Source organism: Chiloscyllium plagiosum, unplaced genomic scaffold (genome assembly GCF_037043375.1).
Source record: "Chiloscyllium plagiosum isolate Xiang-an unplaced genomic scaffold, Cpla_swu_hap1 HiC_scaffold_15, whole genome shotgun sequence".
In the NCBI taxonomy this organism is placed as follows: domain Eukaryota; kingdom Metazoa; phylum Chordata; class Chondrichthyes; order Orectolobiformes; family Hemiscylliidae; genus Chiloscyllium; species Chiloscyllium plagiosum.
The window spans coordinates 33,288,707-33,316,674 of record NW_028270153.1 but is presented as its reverse complement, the minus strand read 5'-3'; the positions used below and the strand labels follow the sequence as shown (position 1 = coordinate 33,316,674).

Genomic DNA, 27,968 nt, shown 5'->3' with positions numbered 1-27,968 from the left:
TACATTCCCAGTAGATTCAACGAATTTCCAATGTAATGTCGGATTCTTAGAAACACCAAATCTGCTCAGACATTTTCTGCTTTGTTGTCTGTGTTCTGTAAAGAGCCTAAACAAAATCTTTTGGGTAGGCAGTTGCAGTCTTCCCCTACTCGGTCTGAATAAATCCTTTCATAAACTTTTATGGCTTAATCATTTGCTTTTATTTGTTTCAAATGCAAATTATTTCAGTTTCATTTGTAGCTATTTTTGATTGCATTGAGTTTGCTGTTGTCTTTTTTTTAAAGAGTACATTTTTATGTTCTGAGCACAAAGTGTATTCTATTAGCATAACCTTGAAATTATTCGTGAGGCTTTTCTACTCTTAACTGTGCGGTAACTTGGTGATTCAATGAAATGCTCGCAACTAAGTTTCATTCAGTGTGTCCTGAAGATTTGATTGACTCACTGTCCAGTACTAGTATCCAGACAAGCACTGAACTGATGAACTATGTATCTATGCTGGAGGAATCAGAAATAGTAGGATCTGTTGACAGTTTCTTTTCAATCTTAAGACATTTGAAAGTGAGTTTTGAGAAGATTTGTTGCTCAGGTTGAGGTTCTGGATGTAGGTTTGCTTGGTGAGCTGGAGGGTTCACTTTCAAACGTTTCGTCACCATCCTAGATAATATCAGAGTCTCTGAATGAAGCATTGACACACTGAGGAAGAACAGTACTTCGACTGGGACGACACATCCATCCTTGGACAAGCCAAACAGACACGCTCAAGAATTCAGAGAAGCATGGCAGTCCAACTCGAACTGTATTGACAAACATATTGACCTTGCATCCTATTTACCACCGCCCTGAGAAAAAGAACAGGAAATGGCATCACAGGAAATGATGACATCAACCCAAGGAAACCTAAACATTATAAACAGAAAATGGACCATGCCACCAGTGCCTCATCTACAAGCTCACTGATGTTACCTAGTATGGTGATGAAACGTCTGAAAATGAACCTTCCAGCTCAACGAGCAAATCCACATTACAGCATGGAAGTGGACCAGTTAGCTGATTATGCTTAGGCCAACATTTCAGATTTGACTTCGGGATTCTGACTCTCTCTTCCTGCCCTTTCTTCTGTTCACGTACTGAACATTGAACTCAGGTCTAACAAATCAATAGTCTTTTTCCCTCAAAATAATGGATTCAAAGGGTAGCGCTAATTATGTTTTTATATTTGGTTAGTTAAGAAATAAGACGAACATGATGTATCAACTTCAAACTATTAACAATTGCTGCTGTTGTGATAGAGAGTGAGATTCACCTGGCATTTGTCATGAGAGTTCATAATGTCTCAACTGTTTTGGTTGGGAGTTAAAATTTTACTGAACTATAGATTATCATTCAAGTTTTTAAGAAAGCCATATGACAATTTGAGCTGGACCCAATTTTTAGTGTATAGTATACAACGTGATTTAATTGGTTCAATGCCAATACCTGTGCTCCTTTATGATGCTAATATTTGATCTTTATGTTGGAAATTTGACATACTACAATACTTAAAAATTTAATTTAAGGGTTGAAATATTTGGGCAGTCTGTCTGAGGCAGCTGTGCAGTGACCCCAAGTGGTAATGCAGACTTGAAATATGGTCAGTGTGCTGCAACATTTGGAGCACAGTATCCCTCAAGATCCTGTCAATATTGAAATGTTATATCAGGATCTAGCTAGAAACACTGAACTTGATAATGTTTGATTAGTTACATATATAGAATTGTTTGAGAGTGTACATTTTCATCAGGATTTTGATCATTTACTTAATGCCTTTTCAAGGCAACAGGATCTCTGAACTGCATGGTAAAAGTGGCGGAGAAAAGATACAGCTCCTATAAACAACAAATTCTAACGTTTACGTTGATCATGATTAGCTTGTTTTAATGCTGTTTCATTGTTCAAAGTGCTGTATTTCAGTTATTTAGAGCTTGTTGATAACTGGACATAATAAATTTCGTTATATGAGGAGATCTAGTGTTTGAACTGACCTCTTCAATTCTGTCTTTTCGGAAAAGCAAGAACAAGGAAAGTTGACTTTGCTGTAACTTGAGTTTAATGAGTAAAAATGAATGAGTCATTAATTTTTTAAAAGGTTTATGGATGACCAGATTGCTAGAAGCCTCTGTCAGTATTGATCTAGATGTGGCTCTCTAGCCAAGAGTTGACGGGAATTACCCTAGCCTTCACTATTTGCCTTTTCTGCTGGAAAGTTGCTACTTAACAGCAGCATGGTGTGAAATGTGCATGTTTTTGCTAAGGCTACTTTGATCTGATATGTATGGGGTAAATAGATGGGTAACTCGACTGCTGTCTTCCGATACCTGACTGCTATTTACAGGATGCATCAGGAGTGTAGTGGAATATTTCCCACTTGATTGGATGAATCACTTCCTACGGTATTCCAGAAGCTTGATATCATCTTGGATTGGACAGCCCACTTGGATTGGCACCTCTTAGAGCTTTTCACATTTACTCCCTCCTGCATTGTGTCCGAACTATAAGATTCACTGCAATACCTCATTGAGATTTCTTAAACAACAGCTTCCAAACCTGCATACTCTGCCACCGACAAGGGCAAGGGCAGCAGAGAGATGGAACCACCACCACCACCATTTATTTGTTCTCTATTAGATAGTACTTGGAACTAGGTCACTATTCCTTCACTTGTTGACTCAAAATCCTGTGATTCCCTTCCTCCACCACCTGGCCTGCAGTGGTTTCAGATGGCATTTTGGGGTGAGCAACGAATGCTGACCTAGCCAGCAATGCCCACCATCCAGTAAGGGAATAAACTAACAAAAATACTGAGACTGTTTCAGAGTGCTCTTATTTCCGTTCTTGACTACGCAATTACTTTAGATGAATCTCCTGAAACAGACAGTCTGCTGGTCATTGTATTGAAATTTTGAAATACATTCAGACTGTTCAAGGGGTAACCTGTGGTAAAGCCTGTTCTGTGAAAAAATATGACTGAATTGTATGGAAGAAAATTAATAGAAAAAAGGAAATAATTTGCTTTTGTTACTCCTTTCATCTTTTTAGGTGAAAGAAAAGCAGAAGATTTTTGCGTGGCAAGCTATTGCAAACACCACAAGGATAGGTGACTAGAAAATATGTTTAGGTAGTGTTGTTAGGTTATGGGACTGGCGGGGGGGTGTGGTTTGGAGGGGATGGTGGAGAGAGAATATTGAGTAGATACAGCGTGACAGTTTAAAAGGAAAACTAAGCAGCATGAAACACAATTGGTACCCTGTTATTGAGTTTGAGTAAATAGTATCAAAATGAAAGGCAAAATATTTGTGTAGTTGTTTATTAAATTGCTAAAACTGCTAAGCAGCATGATGGTCAATGACATTTACTGAATGACTTCAGTTCATTGTTAAAACTCAGATTGGATGTGTGTGAAGGTTTGAAAATAATATTAAGGAAGGATGTATAAATTGAATTGAGAGGAATGAAATGTTAAGAGACCTAAAAGTTTAAAAGGCTTGCATGTAAAGAGAGGGGCTTTTCTGTTCAATCTTCCATTATTGTGCTTAAAATGGTATTTGTGTGTATTGAAATATAAAATTACATCAAGTCACTGAGCCCCAGTGTTAATTATAACAGAGCAGTTGAGTCTGAGGTTGGAAAGGTTTACTTGAGTGGGATTTGTTTCGCCGCCAGACCTTTTGGCCACCTTAGCTATAATTGTTTAAATAATGTAATCTGTAGATTGGGATGTCGTGTTTTTTTTTTTTCAGTGAAATATTGAGAGAAACCAAATCTGTTTTTGAAGTGCTCTGCTTTTGTTGAATGTATTTTATTTTTAACTTGTCTAATCTCCCTTCTCTTCTCTACTTTCACCTATTGAAAGGGTAGTAACTCTCAGCAGTACATTGAAAAGACTTCACTGTGAATAGTAAGGGTGGGATGCTCCTAGCTCTCGAATTATTGACTGAGAAAGCCATGCTCTCTTTGAGGAATTTGAAGTGGCACATGGCTTGACTGGAGGTTTCACAAGGTACAGTGATGTTAGGTTAGTTTCCATATAGTGTGGAAACAGGGCCTTTGCCCAGCAAGTCCACACTGACCCTTCAAAGAGTAACCCACCCAGACCCATTTCCCTCTGACTAATGCACCTAACACTATGGACAATTTAGCATGGCCAATTCACTTAACTGCACATCTTTGGACTGTGGGAGGAAGCCGGAGCACCTGTAGAAAACTCATGCAGACATGGGAGAATGTGCAAGCACCACACTCCAAAGCTGGAATTGAACGTGGATCCCTGGTGCTGTGAGGCAGCAATGCTAACCACTGAGCCACCATATGCTGTTTGTAATGGATGCTACAGATATGTGATATATTCCAGCATGTCAAGCATTGTACAGAGGCTGAAAGAAAGTTTGAAAAGTCAGTTCCTCGTCTTTTATTCTAAACTATTCAGCACAACTGTTCAAAAATACCTGGTAAACTCATTTAAACATGGATCACTAAGCTCCCTATTCCTTTGAACATGGGACTTGAGCAAAAATATTGAGTTTAATGGATATTTTTGACTTAGGCCAAAATGTGTTTTATATCAGAAAACTATTTTTAATGGGCGCACAGTATCTTAAATCCTGTATTAGAAATTGAGGACTGCGGATGCTGGAGATCAGAGTCGAGTGTGGTGCTGGAAAAGCACAGCAAGTTAGGCAGCATCCGAGGAGCAGGAAAATCGACGTTTTGGGCAAAAGCCTGAGGATCGGTTTCTGCCCGAAACATCGATCCTCCTGCTCCTTGGATGCTGCCTGACCAGCTGTGCTTTTTCAGCACCGCACTCAAGTCCTGTATTATGACCAGGTAAACAAAGGTAGCAAAATTTCTTGCTTTACCAACTCCTCCTTTGATCACAACACTCAGGTTGTAAAATGAAGATTATAGGAGAAAGTGAGGTCTGCAGATGCTGGAGATCAGAGATGGAAATGTGTTGCTGGAAAAGCGCAGCAGGTCAGGCAGCATCTAGGGAACAGGAGAATCGACGTTTCGGGCATTAGCCCTTCTTCATTCATTCCTGAAGAAGGGCTAATGCCCGAAACGTCGATTCTCCTGTTCCCTCGATGCTGCCTGACCTGCTGCGCTTTTCCAGCAACACATTTCCATCAAATGAAGATTATAGGCCCATCAATTTAGTGAGTGTCTAAATGTTTTTGTGATGTAACCACCAAAGATACAGGCAATTTGCTTGTGCTTCTTAAAAGATAATATTTATTGTATACAATAAAATAGCCATAAAATAAATGACATTAACTTTTATATACTTCACACATGTGCAAATGCAGTACAGTGTGAGGGTAGATTAAGTATTTTAAGTCCAGTAAAATTTGGACTGGTATAGGATCTTTAAGGCTAGTGATTTGTCTAGCTTTAGGCTAAACTCTGGTTCTTCAGGGTTTGGTGATGATGCACTTTAAATTTGTATTCTGATTTATCATTCTGGAAATTGCAACTGCTGAGTTGAGTTCTTCAAAATCTCTGTGACATGCATAGTCAAAACAGCAGACTGGATTCAAAATCTTGTAAACTAGATGGATAAAGGGGAATCTTGCTCATAGTCAACTTCAGCATCTCACTTTCTTGTTCACTGGTATGCAGAGAAAACAGGTGCTTAAACACAGAGGGTTAGCTAGATTCTGACGTGACCCTCTCACTTCAACTGCTCAGTGACTCAGTATTGCAGTGGCTTGTGAATTTTGTTTCGTCAAGCTTAGATGATCGAATTACATCTGGATGCATTCTTCTGGTAGAGCTCCATTATCCTAATGTTAAGTGTGTGGGGACAAACCAATTGTCAAGTATCCAGGTTAATGTCAGGATTCCTTGCTAATTAGGTAGTAGATGGTCCCTATCTATACTCATCCAAGATCATTGTTTCTGGTAAAACAATGCAGACAGATTGTTTCTATTTGACTAAAATAGAATGTAGAAGGTACAGTGATGCAAATGTATAGCCATCTTTTGTGATTTCAAGTCACTGGAAAGTGGCATTGATATTTTTAAAAGTTTGAAATAGTAGTTTCCAGTAAGTAAATTTTTAAAAGTTAAAATCTTGAGTTTTATCAACTTCTCCAAATCTTGAGTATTACGTGACACAAGGGAAGAACTGCAAGTGTGGTGGCTTAAACTAGTTCCCACTTGGAGGCCAAGATTCAGATGTAAGTTGTCAACTGGGACTGTCAAACTCAAATCTTTGAAATAATAATACTCTTCAGCGTTACAGCTTTATTATAAAGTTTTCCTTTTTCCCACTTTCAAAATAATTATATGATCTGCTGAATAAATTCTCTTTATCTTTATAGCTATAAAGGAGCATCTGAAAAAGTTGAAGATTTGAATAAGACAATCACTCAGTCTGAAGTGTGAGTGATCTTTCAATAGTTAAGAAATGGGTGCAAGTGAACTGGGATAGAATTGTTGGTGTTTGTGTTCAGAGAACCTTGTTTACTAATCACTGCAAACTACTGCCTGAAATTAACATTTAAATAAGTTGTTTAAAAAAAACACATCTTATCCATTCAGCAGGTATTCACCGTTCAGTGAATGCTGCACTGGCATGTTAGCCTTCAACTTAAAGACAAGATTGAAGTCTCTTTGTATATCTGCACTCTGTACCATTTATTAAATACTCTGCTTAAAAATGTGATGCTGGAAAAGTGCAGCAGGTCAGGCAGCATCAAAGGAAAAGGAGAATTGATGTTTTGGGCATAAGCCCTTCTTCAGGAATGAAGAGGGTGTGCCAAGCAGGCTAAGATAAAAGGTAGGGAGGAGGGGCGTTGGGAATGCGATAGGTGGAAGGAGGCTAAGGTGAGGGTGATAAGCTGGAAAGGGGACAGGGCGGAGAGATCGGGAAGAAGATTGCAGGTTAAGAAGGCGGTGCTGAGTCCGAGTGCTGGGACTGAGAAAAGGTGGGGGGAGGGGAAATGAGGAAGCTGGAGAAATCCGCATTCATCCCCTGTGGCTGGAGGGTTCCTAGGTGGAAGATGAGTCGCCTTTCCTCCAGGCGTCGTGTTGCCATGGTCTGGCGATGGAGGCGGCCAAGGACCTGCATGTCCTTGGCGGAGTGGGATGAACACTTTAACTCCCCCTCCCACTCCGCCAAGGACATGCAGGTCCTTGGCCTCCTCCATTGCCAGACCATGGCAACACGATGCCTGGAAGAAGAGCGACTCATCTTCCGCCTAGGAACCCTCCAGCCACAGGGGATGAATGCAGATTTCTCCAGCTTCCTCATTTCCCCTCCCCCTACCTTTTGTCAGTCCCAGCCCTCGGACTCAGCACCGCCTTCTTGACCTGCAATCTTCTTCCCGACCTCTCCGCCCCGCCCCCTCTCTAGCCTATCACCCTTACCTTAGCCTCCTTCCACCTATCGCATTCCTAACGCCCCTCCCCCAAGTCCCTCCTCCCTACCTTTTATCTTAGTCTGCTTGGCACACCTTCCTCATTCCTGAAGAAGGGCTTATGCCCGAAACATCGATTCTCCTACTTTGATGCTGCCTGACCTGCTGCGCTTTTCCAGCATCACGTTTTTAAACTCCGATCTCCAGCATCTGCAGTCCTCACTTTCTCCTATTAAATACTCTGCATATGTTATTCCTACCAAAATGGACGAGCTTAGTTTTGCACACTATATTCCATCTGTCATGTTCTTGCACATTGGCTAAGCCTGTCCAAGTCCTCTTGAAGCTGTTTTACATCTTCCTCATGACAAGCATTCCCACTTTGCTTTGTGTCATATACTAATTTATAAATATTACTTTGCCCACGTCCAAATTATCAAGATATATTGTGAACAGCTAGGGTCCAACTACTAATACTTGCAGAACTAAACTAGTCTCAGCTTGTTAATGAGAGTGGCCCATTTATCCCTACTGTTTTCTGGCTAATCTTTTAGCCAGTTATTAATCTGTGCTCATACATTACCTCCTATCCAACGTGCTTTACTTTTTCTAACCACATCCTCTGTCTCAAAAGATTTCTGAAAATCTGGGTCTCCTTTTTTCAATTTTATTCAGAATGTCATTCTGCTTTTGAAAACTACCTGTTGCTTGTCTTTGTTTCTGCTGTTTTCTAGTTTTCCAAGTTTTTTTTTCAACTTCCTTCCAGTTTGGGATGTCGAGCAGGTTCCAATCCACCTGACCATCTCATTTAAATCCACTCAAACATTACTTGCAAATCCCATTGTGAGGAAATCAGTTCCATTTCTACTAAGGTGTAGATTTTGCAGTTTGTACAGGTCCCATCTGCCCTGAATCAATCCCAATTTGTCAGAGTATGCCAAGAGAATCCCACTCCTGCGCATCTGGACATGCTGTGCTGAAGAAGACTAAAAGAAAATGACAAGGAGGAGAACTAAACTTCTGAGGCTTGTCACCTTTTTAATATGGCTAAAATTCATCATTAATTCCTAAAATCCTGGTTTGTGACTTGATAACTTCTGGGCAAAATATCACATAATTAGTGCATCGAAAAATTGACTTTTTCACTGTATCACTAAAAGAAGTCATGCAAATTGAGGGTCAAGCTGTACTCTACACAAAAATTATAATTCAAGAAGCATCTTACAACTTCTCTCAGAGCATTCCAAAGTGTTGCATTTTAAAACAAAATTGCTTTTGTCGTGTAGTGACTATTGCTGTGTAAGTCGACATAAGTTGTAAGCAATACATACTGAAACTGCGTTTGCTGTCTTGTGACAGCATCACCATGTAAGGCTTCACTTGACTTTTGTACACATGTTGAGGCAAAATAAAAGCATACAAATAATCATGTGTTCAAATTGTTTTTAGATTAACAAATTTCTCCTTTGACATACCCACTGAGAAAAAATTAGCTGTGCTAATAGTAATCACATGTCCTTCAGACCATCCATACTGAAAATAGTGATTTCCATTTCTGAAATATCTTGTAATTGTAGGTTATTAACCTTGCCAGCACATCGTGTTTTCTGCCAATTTGGCTTACTTGATGGCAATTCTCCCTTTTTGAGCTCGGAAGGTCAAGCCCCAAGCCAAGACTTGAGCACTTTTTCACATTGAGCAAATGTTGAAACATCAGGAGGGGCCTGGCTCACCCTTTAATTAAGATGTTAAGTCAGACCATTAGCACTGACATTTTTTGGTAGATGCTTGACATCTTTTGATACTGCCCACAAAGAGATGGAAGAATTGTTCTCGTCATCATTATTCCTTCAGCCACCTTCATCTGAGCAGATTAACTGGTGATTTTCATCTGCCTCTGATTTAAGGATCACACTGAATAAAATGGTTACATCGTTTACTTATGTAAATGAACTGCTTGATTTTTAACTGACCCCTTGAGGCATTTGGGAAGTTTTTAGAGATGTGTAAGATGCTTTTGATTACTTTCAAACTAGGATGGCTAATTGGCAACTTCTGTAATAAATAAGTTTCTCTGAAATGCAAGTTTCCTTCTTGCTTGGTAAGGTGTGTATCTATTGTGTTAAACTGGCAATTAATATTAAAGGAAATTTCAGGGTGAAGTGGGAAATGTGATTCATGTTGGCTCAGTTTACCTTAAGTTAAATGTATAACTGGATGATGCAATTCAATTGGGCAAATGAAATTCTGTTCCCTATTGACGCTGTAGTACAAAATATTAAGATCTAGATTTGCATTGTGCAAGCTCTTGGTAATTTAAGATATCTGGTTTTAAGATTTAAAACATTTGATACTAAGGTAAAATTATTTGAATATGAAGCTCTTGTGTCGTTACATACACCTACGGGAGCCTGTATCCATTATCCATGGACGACCTATGTGGTCATCAATCCAGTGCTGCAACACTTGTCTTCAGTTGCTGTCATTGCAGCAGTAGAAGAGTGCAATCACAAAGTTGAGGCTTGCTGTAACATGAGAATGGTTACATAGTTTGCCGAGAGCCAGACTGTAAATGGGGTGGACAAGAATCTCTTTAGGCTAGGATGAGACCCAATCGCCTAAGCCAGTACAATTTGCTATGTTGTGCTTGCCCTGTGCATCCAAGTGCTGATGTCGTGACACTTGTTCATGTTAGGATGTCAACACCTGAAGGTAGAGCTACTTAGCTGCAGCTTGCGTTCTGACTTAGCTTTTAAAATGGCTTTCTCTTCTCTGCTGTTGGAAGACTTGGAGAATCTTTTGTGATTAATTTCAGTGGTGCTGTTCATTGAATCAGAATTGCACGTAAGGAACTAGTGATGCCTGCATAATATAAAAATTTTTCTTATTGTTTCTTTCAACAGCACCTGGCTGTTGCACCACCTGAGAGGCACAAATCAAACCTATACTAATTCACATGCTGAATGCAAGTAGTTAAAGTAATCTTCTAAATGTTAAACCATAGAATAGAGGAGCAATTGGTGCAGTATCATTTGAAATTTCAGTTTAAGGTAACTTGCATTGTTTAAGATGTAAACAACTGTTAAAACCTGTTGAATGATGAAAATTGAAAGGTACCTGGAAATCCTCTGAATGAAGGGAGTGCGAACTGGAAATATTATTGATTTTCTCATGTTTCCTGCTGATTTCTCAGGCACTCAAATTTGTGATCCACACAAATTATTGTACAATGTATACATTCCTGCTCGGTGTAATAGTACGTTTTGTTATCTTGTGTGGAGTTTTATCTCAATACTTTGGGTGTCTGCCTGTTTAATATAGTCAAATAAATCCACATTTTCTCCACTTTAGGTTCTTGAAGACCACAGCCATTGCTTTCATTCCTTCTCTTTATCTTAGATTGTGTATTGGAACATTTTCTTTATTAAAATGTTAGACAAATAGTCTTTATTTATTGTTAGAGACACTTTTGTTCCATCTCAACATGTAGATTAGTGTCTACCCTCTGGTATGTAGATATTGTTTTGCATGTTTCAAATGGATCTATAAATAGGACTAAAAAGTTGACATTGATGTCCACTCCCTAATCAGAGGGATGCTTTTCTAGCTTTGCTGATCCCTAATTTAGGTTCTAGATCTGGAAGACTATCACGTTGACTCTTCAGTTTGGGTCTCATTCTTAATTCCTCATGATTGGTGAAGGGAATGGGGAGAGAAAGAGAGAATGGAAGTGATCATGACTCCCATCAGGTTCCATGATTAGATCCATTCGTATCTTGAGTGCTTTTGGAATAGTCATGTTTCAAAGCACCCAGGTAGCTTTCCAAGCTATCTACTTAAAATTAGTGTGCTCAGACTAATTGCACTTGCTCTGAGCATTCCCTTCATCAGAAGGTACGTTATGTATGTGTCCTATCTGGGCCACTGAATAATCTTGCCAGAATTTGGAATAATTTATGATGGAATCAATAGTAATTAATCTCAAATTATTTGTGTATTGTCTGCATTCTTTTGGGAAGCTTTGTGAGATCATTTGTCATCTTTTCAGGCTGATGGCTATGGTTGAACTGGGAATTGCTGCTGTACACTGGGCTTCCCCCCCCAATTTCATAAAATTGAATCTAATAGAGCAATTAATCATTCCTGCAAATGGGAAATCTTATGTGTTGGCTCAGCTTCAGATACTTCAAGATTTTCTGGACACTGAGGCTAAATTAACAAGTATAAAAGGCAGTCGCACTCCGTTCATTTCTAGCTTGCATCAGAATTTATGTATTTCACAAATCTCGCCATTTTCCAGGAGAGAAATTATTGATGCCTTCTATTTCGCTTGGTTGTATATGTTATCAGTTTCAGTTGAAAACATGTGAAAAGGAGCTTAATTTTGGTGGGAATGTGCTTTACCTCTATCAAAATTCTTAAAAAAAAGGTTCATTTACAATCCCACCGAGGTTTTCTTTCTGTCTGGAGGATCAACTTTGCCCTTAAGACTTAACCCTCCGTGGAATTGTGTTCTGATCAGAAATTAACTAACTTTTGACTTGATAGCTTTGCAGTTTTTGCTGTTGTTTGAGATTTCTTTAGCCAAATCTGCTCAGTTATTTGACTGTTCTCAGTGTTATTCTCTACTTCTTTAAACAAAATACTGACATTAGAAATAAAAACAAAACGTAGAAAATATGCGGCAGGTCAGGAAGTATCAAGGAATACAGAAACAGTGCTTGTTTCAAGTTGACCTTCCTCACAACTGAACAGTTAAGTGGTATAAATTGTTAGATATTAACTAGATGAAATGGGGTATGGTAGAAAAATAAGGAAGTTCTCTGATTTGGAAGCAAGACAGGAGACATTTTATGACAAAGCAATTGGTTGTGCAGAGTTAAAGGGAGTGGTAATGGGGCAAATTAAAGATTTAAAAATAACTCACCAAACTTATCCCACTAGAACTCTTTGGCTTTGCATAATCAGCTCTTCTTAAATGTATCCTGCCTTCCATCTCATCATAAAAGTTCCTCCTTGTTCTTTTACAACCTTCCCAATTCACTGCGTAAAACCTGCTGGTAAGTAAAAACCAGGGTATTATAGACCAGTGAGCATGACATCGGTGATGGAGAAGTTGTTTGAGGAAATCCTGATAGACAGAATTTACAGGTATTTGTATAGGCAAGGATGGATTGGGGATAGCCAACATGACTGCATGAGAAATCATACCTCACAATCTTGAATGAGGTTTTCTGAGAAGCAACAAAGAGGATTGAGGGCAGAGCAGGTGGATATGATCTAAATGGACTTAGTAAGCATTTGACAAGGTTCCTCATGGTAAACTGGTTAGCAAGGTTAGATCATATGTAATAGAGGGAGGACTAACTATTTCAATGCAGAACCGGCTCGAAGAGGCAAGTCAGAGGTAGTGGTGGAGGGTTGATTTTCAGACTGAAGGCCTTTGACTAGCAGTGTGCCACAAGGATCAGTGCTGGGTCCACTGCTTTTTGTAATGTACGTATATGATTTTAGATGTCAACATTGGAGGTATGGTTAGTAAGTTTGTCGTGGACAGCAAAGAAGGTTACCTCCGATTACAATAGGTACTGATAATCAGATGGGGCAATGGGCTGAGGAGTGGCAGATGGAGTTTAATTTAGATGAACGTGAGGTGCTGCATTTTTGAAAAGAGCAGGACTTAATGGTAAGGTCCTGGGGAGTGCTGCTGAACAAAGAGACCTTGGAGTGCAGATTCATCGTTCCTTGAAAGTATAGTCACAGTTAGATAGGATAGTCAAGGTATTTGATATGTGTATCTTAATTGGTCAGAGCATTGAGTACAGGAGTTAGGAGGTCATGTGGCTGTACAGGACATGGATTAGGCCAGTTTTGGAATACTATGTACAATTCTGGTCTCCCTGCTATCAGGAGGATGTTGTGAAACTTGAAAGAGTTTAGAAGGGATGTTGTCAGGGATGGAGGGTTTGATCTATAGGGATAGGCTGAGGTTATTTTCCCAGTGTCAGAGCTGAGAGAGTGACTTTATAGAAGTGTACAAAATCATGAGAGGCATGGGTAGGGTAAATAGACAAAATCTTTTCCCTCGGTTGGGGAAGTCCAAAACTAGACAGCATAGGTTTAGGGTGAGAAGGGAAAGATTAAAAGGAGTGTGTGTATGCAATGAGCTGTCAAAATAAGTGGTAGTACGGTACTAGTACAGGAGGCTAGTACACTTACGACATTGAAAAGGCATCTGAATGGCTAGATGAATAGCAACAGTTTAGAGTGATTTGGGCCAAATACTGGCGCACTCTACTAGATTTATGTAGGATATCTAGTCTGCATAGATGAGTTGGACTGAAGGTTTTGTTTCTGTGCTGTATGACTCTGACACTTCTAGCTTTCCCAGTTCTGGTGAAAGGTCATTTACCTGGAATAATGTTTCTCTGTCCACAAATGTTGCCTAACCTGCCGAGGTTCTCAATTTTCTATTCTTTCTGAAATCAAAAATTTGTGTTCTAAATACTGTGATGATTAGAAGTGAATACTGACATTGCAGCAGGACTTTGATCAGCTGGGGAAGTGGACTGAGAAATGGCAAGTGGGGTTTAATATAGTTAAGTGTGAGGTTTTACATTTTGGAAAGTCAAATAAAGATAGGTGTTGCATGTTGAAGGGTACGGCTTTAATGTCATCCTGTTTCCCCACTCACTGCCCTTTCAGTTGAAGCAAAATACTCAGACACTGTATAGTTTTACCTCCTTCATCTTTATTCTGGGCCCTGGGGAGAGAGAACGATTGACCATGTGTATGGGGACATGTGTTATTGGTCTTCTCTGGAATAGCAGCTTCTTAATGAGTTATTTAGAACATTTTACAGGGAGGAGCATCCAGATAAGGCAATATACATATTGATTATTAGACCTGTTAGAATCAGCGAGTGTCAGTAGTAAAGATTAAGCCATCTGCTGTTACACAATCAATGTTTTTAACCTTAACTGACTTCACATAATGAATGCTTTTCCACCTTGTTAACCATTACCCTTTCCTCCAGTACCCATATCCTAAGAACTACTTAGCTGATCTGAGTCATGCTCTTGTTTCACAAAACTCAGGACTTGACTCTTTCCCTATTTATTAACATTGTCACTAAGGAATGTAGTGGAACAGAGTTCTTGGAGTTGAGGTTCATCGTTCTCTGAAAATGGAGTCTTAGGTAGATAGGGCAGTGAAAAAGGCTTTTGGCATACTGACCTTCATAGGTCAGGGCATTTGAGTATAGAAATTGGGAAGTTATGTTGCAGTTATACAGGACGTTGGTGAGGCGCGCTTGGAAGATTGTGTTTGGTTTTGGTCACCTTGTTATTGGAAGGATGTTACTAAACTGGAAAGAGTGCAGAACAAATTTACAAGGATGTTGCATGGCCTCAATGGTCTGACTTATAGGGAGAGGTTGGATAAGACAGGACTTTTTTCTTTAGAGCATCGGAGACTGAGGGGGGTGGGGGGGGGGAATCCTTTTATGCAGTCATAAGATCATGAGAGATTATGAATAGGCTGAATGCACTCTGTCTTTTTTCCAGAGTTGGGGAATTGAGGACTGGAGAGCATCAGTTTTAAGGTTAGAGGGGAAAGATTAAAAGGAACCTGAAGAGCAACACTTTTGCACAGAGGGTGATATGCATATGGAATGAGCTGTCAGTGGAAGTGGTTGAGGTGGGTACATTCCAAATGCCTTTTAAAACATTGTTACAAATGCATGGATAAGAGAGGATTATATGGATGTGGGCCAAGTGCAGGGAAATGGGGTTTGCGTAGATGGAACATTTGGTTGGTATGGACCAGTTTGGGCCAAAGGACCTGTCTATGTGCAGTAGGATTCTGTGACTCTATGTAATGGGTGCACTTCCAACAGCCGTCTTTGCAGTTGGCATTTCTGATAAATGTATTTTCAGCACAATTTGGAATGCACTTTCTAAAAGATTAAACAAATGGAGACTGAAGTAGCCCAGCTAGGATGTCATTTATTTGAAACTGAGGGTGGCATGATTTTGAGCATTTTCAGGTTTCAGTATATATCAAATTGCCTTAATTTGAATAGATGACAAATCCTCTAATTTCTGATAACAAATACACTGTTTGTTCATGTGTTTCAGAAGGGGATTACTCAGTTGGAGCTTTGTGGTTTGTTCATTGTGTCTATGACAAAGAAACTAGGCTTTTAGCCCAAATGGTCTTTGGTGTTTCTGCTCCACTTCAGCCTCCCCTCTCCCATCTTCATGTGACTGAATCATAAAAATGATTTATTACTTGGAAGCTGCAAGGGTTAAGCTAAGAATAGAGTCATAGACTTCATGAATTAGCAAACAAAGCATTTGAGGTTTATTTCCAAAGGGGTAAAATTGAAAAGTAGAGAAATTCCATTGGACCATGGTTAGACCATATTCAGTAGTATGTTTAGTTCTGGTCATTTCAAAGGAAGGGTGATTAAGCTCTGCAGCAAGTACAGAAAAGATTTGCAGGATAATAGTAGACATGTGAGGATGTAGATATTCTTTATTGAGGAAAGGAGAATGTGCATAACCTGAGAGAGGTCTTTTAAAATGAAGGTTTTGATGGAATGGGAGAATGGATGGCCGTCTTGAGCACTTTGCATCTCTCTTCAAGGAAGAAGATGCTGCATAAGTCATAGGAAGGGATGTCCTTGAGATAAGATATGATCGAGGAGCTAATTACACAGGCATTACTGAAGTTGATTAGTTATCAGAACTAGATGAGATCCATTCCAGTACAATGAATGAAGGGTGGAAACTATGGAGGTACTGGCTGTAATCTTACAATACTCATTCAAGTAGAGGTGGCGCCAGAGGCGCTGGAACATTGCAAATGTTACACTTGTTCAGAAACTGTGCGGGGTAAGCTCTTTGCAGGCCAGTTTGTTTTTTCCACCATCAAGGCCTTAGTGGTTTATAAAATCATGAGGGGCATGGATAGGATAAATAGTCTTTTCCCTGGGGTGGGAGAGTCCAGAACTAAAGGGTATAGGTTTAGGATTAGACAGGAAAGATCTGAAAGAGATCTAAGGGGCAACATTTTCATGCAGAGGGTGGTACATTTATGGAATGAGCTGCCAGAGAAAGCGTTGGAGCCTAGTACAATGGCAACATTTCAAAGGCATCTGGATGGGTATATGAATAGGAAGCGTTTGGAGGGATATGGGCCGGGTGCTAGCAGGTGGGACTAGATTGGGTTGGGATATCTGGTCGGCATGGACGAGTTGGACCGAAGGGTCTGTTTCTGTGCTGTACATCTCTCTGACTATAAAAGTTAAGCTTTTAGCTTATTATGGATCAAAATGAACTTCTATTTGGATAAATTTGAATTAAAGCATTTTCATTAATAGGATGTAAGCACCATGCCTGGTAATACTAGCATTTATTGCCCATCCACTTTTACCCTTGAACTAAATGGCTTACTATGCTCTTTCAGAGGGCAATGAAGAGCCATCCACATTACTGTGGGTCTTTTTAAATCACTTACAGGACATGGTTGTTGCTGCCAGGTCAGCATTTATTGCCCGTTGCTACTTGCCCTTGAGAATGTGGTGATGAGCTGCCGCCATGAACTATTGCGTCCACGTGCTGTAGGTTACCTCACAATGTCCTCATGGAGGGAATTCCATGATTTGACTCAACGACAGTGAAGGAATAGTGATATATTTCCAACTCTCAATGGTAAGTGTCTCGGAGAGGAAGTTGCAGGTAGTGGTGTTCTCATATATCTGCTGCCCTTGTTCACTAGATGGAAGTGGTCATGGGTTTGGAAGGTGCTGTCTAAGGATCTTTGAATTTATCCAGTGAACTTGCAGATAGTACATGCTACAGCTGGGCATCACTAGTTGGGGGAGTAGATGCTTGTGGATATGGCACTCAAACAGGTGCTTTGTCCTGGATGATATCAAACTTCGTGTTGTTGGAATGCAAGTGGGAAGTATTTTGTCCTGTTTCTAACTTGTCCCTTGTTGATGTACAGGCACTTGGGAGTCACGAGGTGAATTCCTTGTCACACTATTCATAGCCTCTGACCTGGTTTCATAGCCACGTAACACTTTGTTTAGAGTGGTGAGTTCGGTTGAGCTTCTGGTCAATGGCAACATCAAGGATGTTGGTAGTGGGGAATTTGGTGATTGTAATACCATTTAAATGTCGAGGATGGTGGTTCGATTCTGTTACTGGAGAGAGTAACATTCCTGTTGCACAAACATTATCACCCGTCACCATAAGCATGGATCGTGTCCCAGGTCTTGTTGCATGTGAACAGACTACTTCAGTATCTGAGAAATTGTGAATGATGCTGAACAATGTGCAGTAATTGGCAAAAATACATACTTCTGACTGTGTATGTGCAATGGAGTGAAGGCCATTGAGGAAGCAGCTGAACACACCACACCACTATATTGTGGCTGACAACTTCAACTCCTCCTCCCACTCTGCCAAGGACATGCAAATCCTGGGCCACCTCCCCTGCCAAATCCAAGCCCTCCAACACCTGGAGAAAGAAGGCCTCGTTTTGCACCTTGGGCCTCTCCAACCACATGGCATCAACATCGATTTCACCAGGTTCCTCGTTTTTCCCCCCACCCCCAAAATCTCATCCCAGATCCACCCGTCCAGCTTGGAATTGTCCCACCTGACCATCTTCCTTCCCACCTATGCTCCACTCTTCCCGCCGATCTATTACCATCATCTTCTCTTCTCTCCTGTCCTCTTCCCCCCCCACCCCCCCAACCTGCATCTACCTATCGCCTTCCCAGCTATCTTGCCTGTCTGACACCTCTCCCCCCCCCCCCCCCCCCCCCCCCCCCCCCCAATCCTCCTATTTATCTCTCCGCCCCCTTCGCCTACAACCTGATGAGCTTGTGCCCGAAACATTGATTCTCTTGCTCCTCGGATGCTGCCTGACCTGCTGTGCTTCTCCAGCACCACACTTTTTGACTGTTCAATATTGTAGCCTAACAGACTCCAGGTATAAGGCTTGTCGAGGAACTGTTGTTTCATTTTTATTTATACTGTATATTACATTATCACCTTCATCTACAGTCTGAAGGTGATTGGGAAAGGAATCAATTGGATGAAGATTTTTGGTTCAACTTGGTAGTCTGTGTAGCAATTATTTAATAATTTTTCATTTGTTTTACCTTTTGTATCTTTGGTTAAAATTGAGCCTAGATTATTGGAGATCTCGAATCCATACTTAGTTTCACATTTTGGATATTACTGACAGTTTTTAAAATCATTTACAAGAACCTGCAAGCTAATTAGCATTCACTGGTGGCAGTTTGTATGAAGTACCAATCAACTGTAAGGGATTGCCTAAATAGGGAGCAGTCACTATGTGGGTGAAGCATGGGAACAGTAAGCATCTCCATCTTGGATCCATCAGGCTCAGAGTCATTGAGACTTGCCAACCAGTTTTGTTAAAAATATGACACTTGATGAGATCCAACACTGGACCTGCTGAGTGAGTTTCGCCTTGTACAAGCTTCAACAGTGTATATTTGACAACCATGACTTATGCAAGCTAACAACAGCCCAAGTATAGAGTGAATCCCCAATTTAGGTCTGACTTCCAAACATTTGTACTTAGTTCTGTAATGGAGTTGTGTTTGTATCAGTTTAAAGATCTGACGTACTGAAGTTTCCTTGTACTTACAAACTGATATTTCATATTGTCCTGCATTGTGTTCCGAATTCTGTACAAATCGGATGGAATATTGCATGCAATTCTGGTCTCCTTCCTATCGGAAAGATGTTGTGAAACTTGAAAGGGTTCAGAAAAGATTTACAAGGATGTTGCCAGGGTTGGAGGATTTGAGCTATAGGGAGAGGCTGAACAGGCTGGAGCTTTTTCCCTGGAGCTGAGGGGTGATCTTATTGAGGATTGTCATCCCATACCATTATAAATGTAATCTTTTTTCAAAAAGCAAAGGAACAAAACAAGAAATGAAATATTGCTCTGTTTATAAGAGATTTACATTTGGTTTTCCACCAATATTAATGGCATTTGTGGGACAAAGTTTTGCATTAGTGGTTTGCCAAGAAGAGTAATTTGTTTTTGATCAAGGAAGATTTGTCTTTGTGCCCCATCAATTGATGGAAAATATAAAGCATAGGAGCAAAGCACCTGCTTAGGTTGTGGAACCATAAAACGACAAGGTATTGGACCAGAATTATGTCATTTGGCCTATCAAATCTGGTCCACCACTTGATTGTGGCTGATATGTTTCTCAACCCCATTTTCTTATTTTCTCCCTGGAACCCCTGTTCCCCTTGTTAATCAAGAGGAGAAAGTGAGGACTGCAGATGCTGGAGATCAGAGCTAAAAAATGTGTTGCTGGAAAAGCGCAGCAGGTCAGGCAGCATCCAAGGAGCAGGAGAATCGACATTTCGAGCATAAGCCCTTCTTCAGGAAGGGCTTCCTGAAGAAGGGCTTATGCCCGAAACGTCGATTCTCCTGCTCCTTGGATGCTGCCTGACCTGCTGTGCTTTTCCAGCAACACATTTTTTAGCTCTTGTTAATCAAGAGCCTATTTGTCTTAAATACAATCACTGACTAGGCCTCCAGACCTTTTCAGCCGCAGTAAGTTCCACAAAGAAACGAAGGAACTTAGAGTTGCAGAAGCAAAACAAGGAAATAAAGTGGATCAAGGCATGGTGCTAGTACTAATTTAATCTTTCTTTTGCTGAGTGACACATCCTATGGTTTGTCACAATAAATTGTTGAATAGTAAACTAATGTAATGCACAGCCATCCATATTTATAGCCATTTTGTCTTTTTATTTTACTTTATACTTCTCTACACTTTGACAATAATCTATTTTTTGCCTTCTCCAATCTGCTTTATATAACCGTTCACTTGTACAGAAATTTTATTCATGTTTGTCTTGAGCTTTGCTCCATATGTGATTTCTCTCCTTTATAGGTACTATATCGAGAAAACTACCTGCAATACTACTAATAGGCTTTTTACCCCTTCTATCACCAGTTACTGACAGAATAAGATATCATATTGTAAGATTCCAGTTTGTAGCCTGTATGTATTCTGCTGAAATGAACAGCTTTACTTGAATTTTTGTAAGTAAATCTAATGTTATGCATAATATCCAAACTTTTTTTAATTGCAGGTACAAGAAGACACAAGCAACACTTTCCACTGCTGGATCAAAGACCTCTAGTGCCATTTCCAGTGTTGGCTCAGCCCTTAGTAAGACGCTGGGGGAAATTAAGTAAGTTTGTTTTAGGTAGTCTGTTAGTCTTAACATTTTTCTTTTAAGGAGTCAGTTATAATAAACTACACCCAGTCATGAAATTGTCTTTTTGTAACAGTGATTTGAAAGTGTATTTTCAATCCTTTCAAGTGAGGGTATTAATAATGGTTTATGTACTCCTCAATTTTAAATCTTGTACCCATCAGCCGTGAAACTTGAATCATCTTCAGTTGCAGGTTTATGTTCGGCTTGTGTCTTCTCTCCACCATTAATGTGAAATCCAAAATTTTTAAATTAGCTGAAGCCTGGTGAAATACATTCAAAATTCATCTTAACTTGTTATCAAATCATTGCTAGCCTTGGCCCTAACTAAGAATCTAATCATTTCTCCCTGATGTTCAATAGCAATATCATTGCTGCATCCCCCGTTAACATTCTGAAGCTACCAAACACCAGAAACTGAACTGGACAAGACGTAGAAACACTTGTGGGTAAAAGAGCAGGTCAGAGTCTTATGAAATCTGTGGCATATACTTCCGGGCTATCCAAATGGCACAAATGAGGAGGGAATTGAGTACTCCACGCTGGTTGAGATGAGTGCACTTGAGACACTAGACTCCTTCCCAGGCACAAAACCCCTCGAGTGGTAGGCCACGAGAGCATTGGGTACCATGTTCAAGATGCATTGCTGCAACTTACATTGGCTCTTTGCATTACACATTCAAACCCATAATTTCTACCACCTAGGAACACAAAGGAAGCAGCTGTATAGGAGTACCACCACCATTGGCATTTCCTCTAAGACACAATCTGGCATCCTTCTTCTCTAACTAACTGAAAAAGGTGGCTCACTGACACCTTCTCAAGGGCAATTTGTGAGTTAGAGCAGCACTCTTCGGTACTGCTGCCAGATGTTAGTGACAGTACTTTCTGTATGAACTGCATTCAGCATTCACTCGTACAGTAAAACCAGTTGGCTGAAGACCAGGATCTGAGCTGAGGATCTCAGGAAGAGACTGGGATGGATTATCAACCTCTGCCTGAAGACAGTGCCCACTGTGGCAAATATTTAGATGAGTCCTTCAGGGCTCAGCAACTAGCTGCAAAGTACTCAACCACCATTGGACACTGAGACCCCACCAAGATTCTCTGCTCTTAATAGTGCTTCTGTGGCTTTCGACATGGAGTTTTGACTCATCAGGCAAAGGTGGTAACTTGAAGGGGGTTTCTTGCATTTGACTTGATACAATGCAGCTTCAAAAAAATTGAGTCACTTTCAACGTGCTCAGCATCACACCCTTTTGATTATATACCACTGTGTCTCTGCCTTTGCATCTGTCCTATCAGTGGGAGAGTTGATGGAAGAGTCTGGAACATGACCTATGAGGCATCATTCACTAAGTATGACTTTCAAATTATTGCTCTTCCAATTTTGCCATATCTCGAGATCACTGTTCTGGTACCGAGATTAATAGAATGGGTGATGCATTGGTTCTGTTCTTTTGACTTTTCTGTCAAATTTTAATACCACTGAGTGGCTTTTGGGCCATTTTGGAGGACTTTTAAGAGTCAACCATATTGATGTGGGTCTGAAGTTAAATTTTGACCATCATGATTCTGCATGAGACATTCCCTTCTCTGAAAAAAGTTAGTGAATCAGTAAAGCATAGTCTTGCCCCTCATTCCGTGGTTCCATCATCCCACTATCTATTCTCGAATTTAAATTGTGTGGAAGATGTGGCTCTCTATTGACTAGCTAGAAAGCCATTTTAATCAAGATGTTGGATCTTAGTTTATTCTCCCCATACTGTTGGGTTAAATGTCAAAGATACAAATAGTTCAATAATGTTTCAGCCATGGGGATAGAGCTATTGGGAGGGGCCCATGATTGAGACTTTGTTTCTTTTCGTTGTTAACATTGATCTGTGATTTTTTTTTGTTTAAAGTTTTGTATTATTCCTTTAGAAATTATGTGATGGTTATGGCCACTAAATGTATCATGCGTCTAACACAGTTTTGCATTGTCTTGTGTTAAAATTCCTCAATTCTGACTGTGACGTCAAACTCACTTTGTGTGAACTAGCCTAGCTAACAAGTAGCTTACCATACTAAAACTGGTTTTATTTGTATGCAGAGAAAAAAAGCAATTTTTTGATTTGAGAGTATTCATAATGAGTTTAATTTGACCAAGACTGCTTCGAAGACCGTTCTTTTTGATCATCTCTGAACTCAACAGATAATCTGTCCACGTGACTGTTACTTTTACGTTACCAGAAAATGTATACAAAGGTGTTTAGGCAACCATTAATATAGTGATAATGAAAAGATGGTACAGTATTAGGAAGAAAATATCAATTTCATGTTTTTCCTTACTTTTGATTAGGTTTGCAATCTTATTAATTTTATTTGTCTTGCTCCTTGTTTCCCTGTGCTTTTTTTTTTCAGTGGTGAAGTAACTGTGATACCTTTGGGCATCTTCACATTGTGGACACTGTTGAAATTTAAGAGCTAATGCTTGGAGGGTGTTGGATACAAAATTCTGTTCTACAGCTATGAATTTGTGTTTTCCTGCTGGCACTCCAGAGATTACCCTCCGTGATATTTTAATACAATACAACTTTAGAATTAAGAAAAACTATTTCCTCCCCAATTTCCAAAATTGCACTTCAACTAAAATAACACTGAAACAGTACTAATGTTGAAACACTCAAAGTTTTTAATAGGTTAATCTGATTATATATTTTGTCTGCATCCACTCAGGTACAGATTTTAAGAAAACCTTTTTTAAAAAGAAAAAAATCCACTCTAATGGATAGTGCACATACTTTTGTGTTTTTTTTTAAGCTGCTCTGTGTGGTTAATTTTTAGTGTGCTGCTTTGCATGTTAAAATAAATCATATTTGGATTTTTTTCTGATCTTGGTTTGAAACTTAATAGCTGCATGCATTTTGTGTGTTTTCAGGACATTCTGATCCTCTTTGATTTGTTTTTGTGGATGAATGTTTCCATTTCAAACACACAGTATATGTAATTCTGCAAAAAATTGATAATTTTCCCATATGTAACATTTTTTCTTTTTTAAAAAGTCTCTATTATATTCTATATAAAAGTTAGTATCGGAAATGTATTTCTCAAGCAGTGATCATCAACAATTATTGATAGGCTATAAAAACATCAACTTACAAAGAGTAGAAGATGGTAGACTGATGAAAAGATTGATCGAAAAACTTGTGTTTTGATAGAATCATTTAGGACCCCAGGATGGCTGCAAAATTCTGTGGAAGCAATGGCATGGTTGGAATTATAGAATAATACTGCAGGGAAAAAGCCCATCCAGCCTATTATGCTGGCTCTTTGAAAGCAATATCCAATGAACCCTATTGTCCTGATCCTTCCCCCTATTATTTATTCTGTTCTGTCACCCTACAGACAAAAGTAGTCCAGATCACAGCAACTTGCACCATTTTTTTCCAACTCCTCTTGCTTTTGGCTTTTTTGACACTTGCCTTTATATCTATATTCTTCAGGTACCAACTTGCCAGGAAACCAACTCTACTTTTTCAAAGTAGTTCATGATTTAAAATATCACCATGAAATTTCCGCACTGTTACCTCTATATACTTGAAATTTTTTAACACGAGTGCCCATTCTAGTTAGTTTTGTTTGCATCCCGTCTAAGATGTTTACACCTTTCCGAAAGTATGATGTCCAGAATTGATCTCTCTACTCCATGGCCTGAACTAAATGTTTTAGTATAACTTTGTTTTTTATGTCATTTATCCTTTTCTGTGCCTTAACACCAAATACAGAGATCAACAAATATTTGATGCTGTTCTCTTATCTTGTGTTCCTACCAAATTTTGTTTCTATACAAAACTTGTGCCTTTAACTCCTTGGATTTAATTTATTATTAAATCACTTACATATTACTTCATGAAATGGCCTCTTGTGTTACTACCCTTAATCTTCTTCAATACTTCAAATAACTCAACTAAGTTACAAATACATGATTTGTAGTTAACAAGTTTGCTCTAACTTTCATTTATTAAACCATATTCTTTCCAGAAATCAATTCATTTTGTTTAGAATGATCTCCAGAAATTTCTCTTAGCACTGGCTTTACTTTGTTTGGCCTGCGGTTTCAAGATTTATTCTTGTCCCCATTTTTGATAGGAGTGGTAATGTTCGCAATCCTCCATCGTTCCCACCTCTAAAGAAGTTTCAACAGTTGTGGCCAGATTTTCTGCAATTTCCACTGTCTTCCTTAGGCATCTCACCTGGATAGAGTTATTTTTCTGTTTTGAGCCGGTCCGCACCTTTGTTTATTTTTGTCCTACCTAATTTTACAACCATATCCTTATGCCCTGTGATGTCGTTCTCTTATGTGAGATACAAAATACTGATCATTCTTTCTGCCTCCAAAGCGGTTATCTTTGTCAAGATTCCTGATGAGCCCCATCCTTCGTTTTGGCTACACTTTTTTTACTGTTTGTGTGTATACAAAACTTTTATGGGTTTTCTTCTGTTACTCCCTCACCTATTTCCACATGTTCATTGCGTAACACTTATTTTTTTGTTCACTTCTTTTCTAAGAGTATAGGAAATAGGAGCTAGGGTCGGCCTGATCCTGCTGCACCATTCAGTAAGGTTGTGGCTGATCTTTTCATGGACTAAGCTGCACTTACCTACCCATTCACCATAATGCCTAATTGCCTCCTTTGAAGTTGGTAACAGTGATCATAAAAGCTCAGTTTGGGTTTGATACCACAGCTCTGTAGAAATATGCATGTCATCACAGAATTATTCACTGCTCAAGGTTGATGTGATGTTAGCATTGCTTGATGTGTCCACATTTCAGAGCAGAATATGAACACGTAGTGCAGGTATTGCTTTTCATTTAAGTTTTTGTTTTAGTGTGTATTTTTACATCAAACTAGAGCTATTTTACTGAATGTAGCTGATCTTTTCTGGTTTGTAAGCCCCACAAATCATCTGCAAAATGCTATCTTAATATTAGAGTTGTCACAGACTGAGAACTTTTTAACTCATTTTCACTGTTTCACTATAACAGCCAAAAGCTCTTTCACTGATTGAGGTATAGTCCTGATACTACTTAATCCTGTGTGATCTGAGGCTTTGTAACTTCTGTCTCGCAAATTGGTAATGTTATTACCTTGCATTCTATCTGATGTGGCTGACCAATCTTTCCTTTGTTATTGACTTGTTTCAGGTCTCACCCTTTTTCTCAGTCCTTTAGGTAGGTAAGGTGAATATGTAGCCTGTTCTGAGGCACAGACTTAAGTCTGACATGAGCCTTTTTATTCAAATTGGTTAACTTTTCCTTCATCATTGACTTTTGGATTTCTAAATTAACTTGTGTTTAAGGGTGCATTCACACAATGACCATATCATTAGTATGAAGGATTGTTCTGTACTGCAGTTCAATATAAATTCAGTCAGAGTTTGATTTTAAAGTCTGACCCAATATCAGAATTTGGAAAAAGAATAGGTTATTCACGGTTTTGAACCTATTCTGTCATTCAGTCAGATCATGATCTCTGCCTCAGCTGCATGTTTCTATCTTTGAATCATATTCCTTGAACCCCTTTTGGCTGGAGATGGGAGGAAGAGATTTGCAGGTTTCCACCCCACTGCTTCCTGGTTTCACTTAAGTGTTGGCTGTACAGAGAGTACGTCAGTACATCTGCTTTTACCCATCAGAAGAAATAAGTCACTGATCTCTCCTCACCTCTTTCCCACCGCCCCCCCCCCCCCCCCCCCCTCGCCCCCTCCCAAACAAAAATATTTTACACTGAAGGCACAATGTACAGTAATGAGGAATATAATGGAGGGACAAAATGTGGCATTTTTGTTTATCTGTCATAAAAGTATTTATATTTCTCTTTTTTATTTAAAAATTTAGGATTTAGTTTCAAAAGCTTCAACACATGAACTGTTTTTGTCAGAGCTACATATTGCCTTAGTAAAAATTATGGTTGTTAATGTTACTGTAATAAGACAGTGATGCATACTCTACTAATTCATTATTTAATAACTTGCCCATTGGGCAAACATTTTCTTTCTTATAACTTGGGGTATTTGTTCATTTCTTAATGCTTCCAAGTAGCAGCTACTCCATACGCCATTCAATAAGCATGCCAGCTATGAGGTAATGTATTACTGTATTAATTTGACATCAAAAGTTTTTCTCTCTTCCTTTGGCTGCATTGCTGGCAATACCTGTCCTTTTTAATTACCCACAGTGATAGTATTTTGTTTTGTTACAAGTTTTGTTGTTTCTTCATATTACTTTCAGGTTTAGCATTATTATTGGTTGTGTTTTACCACAGTTGTATTGTTTTATGATTTCATATCAAATGTCATTTAGTTAATTCATTAGATAGCATGGTTTTGTTGAATTGTCAACAGTTCTGAACCAAACTAATTTGGATTAGTTGTCCACTCACTTTTTTTTTGCTTTCAGGGAATCACCTACCTTCAAGTCATTTGAAGAAAGTGTTGGAAATCTAAAGGTATGAAATAAAGTGAATCTGCCAGCATCATTTTTAACCTTTCCTTCTAATGTAGGACAAATTCAGTTTGAGGAAAATAAGTTCTTGTAAGCCACAATCTCCATTATTTTTCTCATTAAAACAAAACAAATTTGTCCAAAAAATACTTGTCCTTCATTACATATTTATAGTTATCCCATTTGTATATTCTAATTAAGCATGTGACCTGTGACCTTCAGCAAGCTTTCAACTGTGACAAAGAGCACATTTCTATGGGATAAAATGTTAACTACTACCTCCATTTTCAAGGTCTGTGCCTTTTGCAAACTGATCATTGTCAAGTGTTGAGTGTGCATGGAACAGTGGGCATCAATATCCTTCAGAAATATCCTCCTAACATGATGCCAGATATAAAAGGATTTTCACTGACTGTATAAGTCAAATTAAATTTTCATCGCATTGGAATTGTGGGCGTTTTAAAAATGTTCACATTCCTTTGGTTTATATTTACTAATTTGTGATAAAATACTACTTAAAATTTCTGTTTTTACTTTTCAGGATTTTACCAGATTGGGGATCTATTTAGGCCAATTTTTCAGTGAAATCTGCTCATCAGTTTACATAAACGTAGCTTCACAAGTAATGATTTTATATCCACTCAAGGCCCTGAAAATAACCTGTTAGAGACTTATTTGCCTTGATATGCATAATATTATAGAAACATTTTGGACTTAAAATGCTCATAATCAGTGTGCTTTACACACTGAGTATTTGGATGTTACCATTTTGTTAAATGCATCTCTCAGATG

General features: G+C 39.1%; 1 protein-coding gene across 11 annotated transcripts in view; it reads left to right on the top strand.

The window, feature by feature from the left end:
* Positions 1-27,968, top strand: part of tpd52l2b (tpd52 like 2b) — a 50,673-nt gene that overhangs the window by 13,602 nt on the left and 9,103 nt on the right. For 5 of the 11 annotated variants that reach the window (XM_043710434.2, XM_043710440.2, XM_087994865.1 and 2 more), the window contains 5 exons: positions 6,360-6,419; positions 20,564-20,665; positions 25,878-25,904; positions 26,775-26,816; positions 27,132-27,180. In XM_043710434.2, the coding sequence (XP_043566369.1) occupies positions 6,360-6,419; positions 20,564-20,665; positions 25,878-25,904; positions 26,775-26,816; positions 27,132-27,180 (280 nt within the window). The remainder of the gene's footprint in view (positions 1-6,359; positions 6,420-20,563; positions 20,666-25,877; positions 25,905-26,774; positions 26,817-27,131; positions 27,181-27,968) is intronic. The other 6 variants (XM_043710442.2, XM_043710435.2, XM_043710439.2 and 3 more) reach the window with 4 other exon arrangements.